The sequence below is a fragment of the Myxocyprinus asiaticus genome, chromosome 26, assembly GCF_019703515.2.
Source record: "Myxocyprinus asiaticus isolate MX2 ecotype Aquarium Trade chromosome 26, UBuf_Myxa_2, whole genome shotgun sequence".
NCBI classification, from domain to species: domain Eukaryota; kingdom Metazoa; phylum Chordata; class Actinopteri; order Cypriniformes; family Catostomidae; genus Myxocyprinus; species Myxocyprinus asiaticus.
The window spans coordinates 38438072-38447611 of NC_059369.1; the positions used below are offsets into that span (position 1 = coordinate 38438072).

Here is a 9540-nt window from a genome sequence, read left to right on the forward strand (position 1 = left end):
AAAGATTCTTTTTTTCGCTGCTGTACCAAAACCGAGGTATGTACCGAACCGTGAATTTTGTGTACCGTTGCAGCCTTAAGTAATAGTAAGAGTAGTATGTTAGTAAGCTTTTCCAAACATAGCCAATGTCTGTATCGGGCACTAATGTCTTCAAACAGGACATTTATATCCATTATATACTTTTCACTCAAATAAAAAGGTTCTTCTTTACCAAGCACTGGAAAAAAAAAAAAGTTCATATGTAGCTATAGCTAACTTAAGAGTAAAGGGTTCATTTCTACCAGTAGCAGCTTTAACCACCACAGAAGTCCGGTCTAGTCGGGGTGCTCAGAAAGAGCAATGTTTTGAAAGTGCTGATACTCTTCAAGAAGTCAAACTACCGAATGACTAACTCAGTAGTGGTACTAGCTTGTATGGCGCCCTGGGCGAAACCCCCCCCCCCCACCCCCCCCACCCCCCCCCACCCCACCCCACAACAGTGCCCATGTCGCCCATGCCTAAATCTGCCCTGGGCTAACTTATAGTTGGACTCTGCATATTAAATCAGATAGGAAAATGTATTTGAACTACACCTGACCCTTAAAAATGACTTTTATTGTGTAACCCAATTTATTGAGATTAATTCGGTCCTATTTTTATTTTTATTTTATTTTTTAATGAAACCAATTAATTTACAAACAATATGAAGTGCATTTTTAAATTGTAAATTGAAAGGTAAATTGACAACATTTGAAACAGTGAGACATGCATCCAAAATGAGCTTCTACTAAGTTTGAGGTTTACATTTGGCTCATGCTCACAATAAAGTGATGTGGTACACAAAAACAGCATTTTGGACATAAAAGTGACTGGTAACTCTCTCTTGGTTTTCTTTTTCTGGTGGTTAAAGAGGGAATACCCCTGGCCTTGTTTATCTGCAGGTGATGTATCTGCCCTCTCCTGGTCACAGCTGTGATACTCCAGAATGTAAAGTAAGAGTCATGCCTTCAGGGACACACACTAAGCAGTGTGCTCATTATTTGGCGCTCACAAAGCCTTTGGAATTCAATTTCTGCTTTTTTTTTTTTTTTTTTTTCTAAACCAGCACTCACCTACAATATAATCACTTGCACATATAGCTCTTACTTTATTTATTGTGTCCTCTTGCAAATTAATTCAGAATAAAATAATCCTTTTATGAGGCTATAAATTAATTACTAGCAATATTAGGACATTACTTATTATTTATAAGTAATATAAATATTATCTCTCAAAAAAAGTGAGTCGTGAAATCTCATATAATTGGTGCTGTGAATGTCAGTTTGAAGGGTGAAACCCCACGATGAGTGTAAACAACACATATTACTCAAGAGAATATGAACATATGGAAAACACTCCTTTAATCACCCTTACACTATAAAAAATGCCTCCCTAAAAACCAGAATTTTAAAAATGTCGTTATATCAAAAGATCAAAAACAAGAATGTCAAGCTAAATGGTCAGTCGCAAATGTCTTGCATGCATACACTTATTGCATGGGATTTCCAATGATATGCCACCAAAATAAACATTTTGTCTCTGTATAATAATAAAAAATGCTCGACCTCTAACCTACGTGTCCCTAAAGCAGATTACACAGAGATCCCGGACGCGCGAGTCCAGTTATGCTTACCGTTCTGAGATGACACATATTGGAGCATTACGTTTCCAACGATGAGAACCATCGACAGCATGCGTGTGACGGAGAACATCCTGGAAGATGAAAGACGGGACACGGCAATCGGATGCTGGAGAGAGAACAGCTTCAGACGCGGAGGATGGTGGAAGACAGCGGAGGGTAAGAGAGTAAACCGATAGGCGCTGCTGGCTCTGCGCGCCTATGCTGGAGCATGGAGGATGGATGGATGGATGGGGTAGCTGGTGCTGATGCTGGGCGCTCAGGGATGCGGATGATGCTGCTGCTGGGCCATCGGAGTATCCGTCATCGCGGAGAACCTTCAGCTGACAATGCTCACACCCCGCGGCTCATTCAAGCGCATCATCAGCTGTCGGTGCGCGCTCTACCCGCGGGCGACTCAAGCGCATCAGTTCTGCGCAGCGGCCACGCAGAACGGGTAACCTTCACATACCATGGTGGTGGTTGAGGAAAGTCCCCTGTTCACTATGTAAAGCGCTTTGAGTGTAGTGTCAGCATAGCGCTATATAAATGTAACATTCATTCATTCATACCATATCACAAAACACAAATGATCACCTTTTTGTAACGTGTACTGATTTCAACATTTTAGCTTCACAAGATTAATTTGCCTTGGAATCTGGTCATAAGTTAAGTGATGTAACATAGGCTTTTATTTTCCTCATTATGATCCAAGTACTGTATAGTCGATGTTAGGACTTTAATCAGGGCCATATAAGCGGCCGCTTAGGGCCCCGGAGCAAGTAAGATTCAGGCAGTTAATGGATCGTGGATAAATTAGATAGGGGGCCCCCTTGTGGCTCGAGAGGGAAGATGGAATGTAACTGCAAGGAGAGAGTTGTACATAGATGTGACAGGGAGGTACCGTCACACTAAAAGGGTTTTTCGTTATCATGAAGTGCACCTACAAGTTGAGAGTGGAAAAAAAATAAAGGAAGGAGGAGAAATGCAGCCAGACCACAGGTAAGAAATGAATGTAAGCCAGCTACCTGTCTTTTCGTGTTTGTTCGTTGTCATGCATTAAACTGCAACATTTAGTTAGCTTTCATTTTGCAGTTGTGTCCTGTTGTATATGTACTTATTTATTGTTATTTATAGTCATTAATTGTTAATTTGTATAGTTATTTATTGTTAATTTATTGTTAACATCATTATAGTTAAATGTTTTGCATTTTGTGTAGTTATTATATTCCAATTTTAAGTTAATATTTTCAAATTTGTTGAAGACTGTATTGTGGTGTCATTCTTCGGTAGGATTTCGCTTAGGGACCCCATATGCTCAGAAACTGCCCTGATTTTAATGACATAATTTTGTGCTCATAAGTGGGAATTCTCATCAGCTCTATAAAGACTTACTGAATGCCTCTATGATTTTTATCCCCTGTTGTTTTCAATGTTTTTCTCCTTTCTATTGCAGTTTTTGTTTTATGTGCTTTTGCGATAAATTCCTTAAAAAATCGTTATTTACGTCTTTAGAGAGCATAGAGTACTTTATTTCCATATACGTGTAGAATTCTTATGAACACTGATCTGCCACTGAGTAACAGAATCAAACACATCAGACATCGCAACTGTTCAATAAGAGTAAAATACAATACTACAAACCCCAGATATTACAATGAAAACATTTTCACATTGATTTAGTCATTACTTTCAGTGTATTTAGATTGAAAAACATATGCTACATAATGGAAATGCATATAGCCTACACTACATTCACTTACATTTACATTAACACAACTTCACTTCTATTCGATTCCTCTTGCAAAAACTAAACAAATAAAAGTTCTGTGGCTATACCATCATACAGGACAGTAATAGCATAGTAATATGGTTATTTTAAATATCATGGTACTAAATGATAAGCATATTTATTATGCTATGGTATTTACATGGTGCTCCAATGGTACATGGCCAAACACATGCTAGTACTATGATATTTTCTGGCTTTTTTATTTTTTTTTGGTTACTGTCCCAAAAAATCCACTGAATATGTATCCAGGGCATCAAGGAGTTAAGTGATTTTCTCCAAGAAATTATATTTCATCCACACAGCATGGGCTCAGCTTTGGAAAAATGTAAGTGTTGTTGACAGAACGGCACCTATAGCTGCATTACACACTTATTTGCATAAAGTCACTCAGGATCAAGAAAACAGAAGGTGAACAGAATTATTGACACTGTACCCACCCGATTACATTCACAGAGCGCCACCTGATGGGCACACCAGGCACACATCGCCTATTTATTAAAATGCACTTTGTGAAATGTCATTCTTGTGCTTTGAATATTTTTATTTGTTTGTTTATTATTGTTTCCCCTACTTTGATACTATTCCATAGGAAGATGAAACAAAACATTGTGGTAATAAATAAAATAAAATAAATAAATAAAATAAAAAAATGTGCAAAAATTGCACAAAAAAAAAAAAAAGGGTTATGAATTAGCCTACATACTAACTAAAATATGACTGATGGAAAATAAACTTTCAAGGGCGGTTAAAACAGTACACTGCTCATTCACTGTCCATCTATACTGATCCATTTGAAATAATAAAATAAAATGATAAAAGACACAATTTAGCCTTTAGACATAATTAGACAATTTATATTTGTCTACAAAACTCGTTTCAATCATTTAAGCGTATGTCTTTAGATCAAATATTTTTATTAGAAACAAATTCAGTCTTTTCAGATCATTTTGAAATAACATTTTAAGTCATCTTGTTGCCACCTTGGAAGTTTGCTGAGGCTCCCTATACCGGCCCCCTGGTGAAGAACCACTGTTTCAGAGTGACTGGGATGACAATGCATGGTGAGGATTGCAGTTGTGCTGATGTGCTCAATAATAGGGCAGCAATTTTCCCTCCACTTTACCCGAGCACGTCAATGAAAGAAACATTTAAATCAAAGCCACACCTGCCGCATGCTGAGAGCCAATTATCTGTAAAGGCGAGGTCGGGGTGACACACCCACCTTTGTTCTCAGCCAACAGAATGGAAAGGTAAGGAGGGGGAAACTTGCCCCCAGGATCAATTAATCGCGCATCGGTGATCATCTGCAAATGTGTCGGAGGAATTTCAGCCACTCTCTAGAGTTCCAGGTGTTTTTAGTATGGGAAGTCGACAACAATGGCTTACACGACTGAAGAATGAGTTGAGCAACAGTCCTCTTGTATCTAATGTGGCATTTGGCTTTATCCTAATGGGGCTGGAGAAGTTAGTGGAGCTGGAGTTTGAGTGTCCGTGCAATCCGACCTGGAACGGGCTGTTTTCCTCCGCTTTCTTCATCATCCCCGCGGTTATGGCGTTCGCGTTAATGATGATCATTCAGGGATGCAGGTGTGATGTTTGGAGCCGGAGGACCGTGTCTCTGTCCAGTTTCGTGCCCGCGGTGGTCTGGTTGATTCTGCTTTTCCTGGACGGCCAGTATTTCGCCTGCGCGATGACAGATTGGCACGGCCGGTTCGTGATCGTAGATAAAGCCGCTCCGCAGAAATGGTGCGAACCCACGCAAGAAGAAAGCATGTCCCCCCAAGAACTCATGCTGCGCTCACAGCGACTGTTGGTCGTGTCTCAGGTGAGATCTAATAATCGATGTTGAATCCAACAATCGATCTGGATCATATCGGGAGAGTGAGCGTTCATGCGTCTTTACGCGGCCTCTTTGAAACTTTCAGTGTAACTTTGGAGATGGCAATGATACATTTATACTGTAGAATTTACACTGAAACATTTTTAGAATCTTCAAGCATTTATACATTTGTATTGATACATGTGTAGCATTCTAGATACTATTTGTCATTAGTCGTTAATTCTAATGGGGGAAATTATATTTTGATTGAAGATGAATAATTTTTAGGAAATTATTTTTATGACAAATAAGCACATTTCCCCCCAAATTCTCTGCATCCACAATGCAAAAATCACATTTACATAAGGCTGCTTTAATACAGGAACATTTGCAGAATTATGGTCAAGATTAGGCTACAGTCAAGAAAATCACTGAAATACAATAATGTTTATATTTAAATCAACCACAAATTAAAGCCTATGCAGCAAATACTACCTTGATATATAAATACCTTACAATTTAAATGTATTTTTTTTTCTTTCTATTTATTTCATGGTAATAAGATTGGATGGGTGTCCTTAAATGTCACAATGCAATATAAGTCCTAATATTGTTTTAATATTTGAAGCAAAATATAATTTCTTATTTCTTTCTTTCAAATTTGGGTTAAATATGACATGAACATGTTCTTAAAGGGGATAGTTCACCCAAAAAATGAAAAGTCTCTCATCATTTACTCACCCTCATGCCATCCCAGATGTGAATTACTTTATTTCATCTGCTGAACACAGATGAAGATTTTTAGAAGAATGTCTCAGCTCAGTAGGTCTATACAATACAAGTGAATGGTGGTCAGGCCTTTAAAGCTCCAAAAAGCAGATAAAGTCAGCATAAAGGTAATCCATAAGACTCCATTGGTTTAATCCATATCTTCAGAAGCAATCCAGTTGGTTTTGGGTGAGAACAGACCAAAATATAACTCCTATTTCACTGTAAATCTTGCCATTGCAGTCTCTAGGCACAATTATGATTTCAAGCTCGATAAACACTTTCTAGTGCTTGCCGTATGCACAGAGTGCTACAGATGGCACTACAGGAATTGTAATCGAGCTTGAAATCACTATCACAAAGGAGACTGCAGTCAAGATTTATAGTGAAAAAGGAGTTATATTTTGGTCTGTTCTCACCCAAAACCAACTAGATCACTTATGTTTATGCTGACTTGATCTGCTTTTTGGAGCTTCAAAGTTTTGGTCACCATTCACTTGCATTGTATGGGCCTACAGAGCTGAGATATTGTTTTAAAAATCTTCATTTGTGTTCAGCACAAGAAAGAATATTGAGTTTGAATTGTTTCTAGTTCAGAGACAAATGGAAAGGGATTCACAAATAGAAAGTTGGTTCACAACTAAATTGAATGAGATCCACAAATAAATGTAAGGAATTTTGCAAAAATGAAATTCACAAAAAAAAAAAAAAAGAGATTTACAAATATATGTTAGGAGTTTCACAAAAATAAAGTGAATTCACAAATAAATAAGATTTGCAAATTTAAAAAAAAAACATTTACAAATATATTTTTTAACACAAACACAACTCTGCCCAGCATGTGGATGGCAGCTCATATTTGTGAATTCTGAAACAGTTCTTGCACTAGAGCTGCAGGCAATCCACAAATAGGTAGACTCCTCCCATCGTCTACCCAAGCCAATCAGATTTTATGTGAACCAATCGTAGCACGTTCTATCTTCAACCAATCATGCTTCGTTTTACTATCAGGGCGGGACTAGAGTCACAGCGCTCTCATGAGCATGGAATCAAGCACATACACATAAGCTCCAAGGCCTTAAACTTTTAAAGAAAAGGACGCCATCAGAAGAATACTGTGACATGTGTAGTGTCTTGTTAAATGTCGACAGCTGAAATTGCCCATTTGTAGTGTCCCGATCATTAGCTTTATAGCTAACCTGGTGATAAACTGAAACGGGCTGCCGCATTATGCCGAACGTGCCGCGACTGGCTGAAGAGGGCCGCAAAACGGCGCCGCAATATGCAGAAAAGGACCGGGCCGGTTTCTCTTCCCAGTCCGCCCCTGGTGTACAAGATCTGCTATGTCAATAATTTGGTTTCACATTATGTTAATGTATTTAATAAAAGCAGTTGTAAGGTAATATTTATTAGAATTTTGCTTTTTAGCAATTTTGTGTGAATGTTTTAGGAGATACTATTACGGGGTCCCTTTATAAACACAGCATCATGTTCTGACAGTGATAAATGACTCATTAGATATTGCCATCTTTTTCAGACTTTTCCCTTGTGTACTGCCCATCAACTTTAAGCACTTGACTCACCTGCTCCAAAACTCAGTGGTTCCAGCTCCAATACAGGACACATTTTAATATGTGTAATATGAGATTATTTATTTTTCTGTTATGTCAGATTTCTTTTAACTTACAATGTCATGTTGTGAAATTAAAGTGCAATACAAAATTTAAACAAACCGTAACATTGTCTTTGGGTTGACTTACTTAAAAATGACAATTCTGTAATTTATTCACCCTCATGTTTTTTTTTTTAAACCTGTACTATTTAGTTTCTTCTGTGGAATATGATAATACATTGTAAAATGTAGATGCTGCTAATGAGGCAGAAATGAAAGTGATGCTGTCAGTCCCTATCATTATTTCTGACATCTCCTTTTGAGTTCCTCCCACAGAAGAAAGTCAGTTGTTTGTGTTTGGAACAACATGAATATGAGAATAAATGATGACTCATCTCATTTGACAAAATATTTTTTGTCATTTAGTTGACAAATCTTTTGAGTTCTATCAAGGCATTTTGAGGTTAGTAGGTTTTTTTATTTTTTATAAAGCAAGTCTGTTGGATAAAAGATATGATTTTTTTGGTTACAAATTACAGGTTGTCATGCATGTAACTACAAAAGACATTACATTTGAGTACATTGTATTTACACATACAGTTGAAGTCAGAAGTTTACATACACCTAAGTCAAATACATTTAAACTCAGTTTTTCACAATTCCTGACATTTAATCATAGAAAACATTCCCTGTCTTAGGTCAGTTAGGATCAGTACTTTATTTTAAGAATGTGAAATGTCAGAAAAATAGTAGTGAGAATGATTTATTTCAGCTTTTATTTCTTTTATCACATTCTCAGTGGGTCAGAATGTGTTTACATACACTTTGTTAGTATTTGGTAGCATTGCCTTAAAATTGTTTAACTTGGGTCAAACATTTTAGGTAGCCCTCCACAAGCTTCTCACAATAAGTTGCTGGAATTTTGGCCCATTCCTCCAGACAGAACTGGTGTAACTGAGTCAGGTTTGTAGGCCTCCTTGCTCGCACACGGTTTTTCAGTTCTGCCCACAAATTTCTATCAGATTGAGGTCAGGGCTTTGTGATGGCCACTCCAATACCTTGACTTTGTTGTCCTTAAGCCATTTTGCCACAACTTTGTAGATATGCTTGAGGTCACTGTCCATTTGGAAGACCCATTTGCGATGAGCTTTAACTTCCTGGCTGATGTCTTGAGATGTTGCTTCAATATATCCACATAATTTTCCTTCTTCATGATGCCATTTATTTGGTGAAGTGCACCAGTCCCTCCTGGTCTTTCAGGTTATGTCAATATAGGACTCGTTTTACTGTGGATATAGATACTTGTCTACCTGTTTCCTCCAGCATCTTCACAAGGTCCTTTGCTGTTGTTCTGGGATTGATTTGCACTTTTCACACCAAACTACATTCATCTCTGAGAGACAGAATGTGTTTCCTTTCAGAGCGGTATGATGGCTGCATGGTCCCATGGTGTTTATACTTGCTTTCTATTGTTTGTATAGATGAATATGGTACCTTCAGGCATTTGGAAATTGCTCCCAAGGATGTTGTGGAGATCCACAATTTTTTTTCTGAGGTCTTGGCTGATTTCTTTTGATTTTCCAATGATGTCAAGCAAAGATGCACTTGAGTCTGAAGGTAGGCCTTAAATTACATCCACAGGTATACCTCCAATTCAGTACACCTCCTATCAGAAGCTAACTGGCTAATTGTCTAAAGGCTTGACATCATTTTCTGGAATTTTCCAAGCAGCTTAAACGCACAGTTAATTTAGTGTATGTAAACTTCTGACCCACTGGAATTATGATACAGGCAATTAAAAGTGAAACAATCTGTCTGTAAACAATTGTTGGAAAAATTACTAAGTAGATGTCCTAAACGACTTGCCAAAACTATAGTTTGCTAATATTAAATCTGTGGAGTGGTTAAAAAAT

General features: G+C 37.7%; 1 protein-coding gene across 3 annotated transcripts in view; it reads right to left on the reverse strand.

Annotated features, from left to right (window-relative positions):
* Positions 1-9540, reverse strand: part of LOC127416611 (neuroplastin-like) — a 67192-nt gene that overhangs the window by 44284 nt on the left and 13368 nt on the right. The window contains exon 1 of one of the 3 annotated variants that reach the window (XM_051656044.1): positions 1652-2023. The exons of the other annotated variants lie outside the window; for them this stretch is intronic. Within the exon in view, the coding sequence (XP_051512004.1) occupies positions 1652-1730 (79 nt within the window). The 5' untranslated portion in view covers positions 1731-2023. Of the gene's footprint in view, positions 1-1651; positions 2024-9540 lie in introns of those variants that run through there. 3 annotated transcript variants of the gene reach the window in all.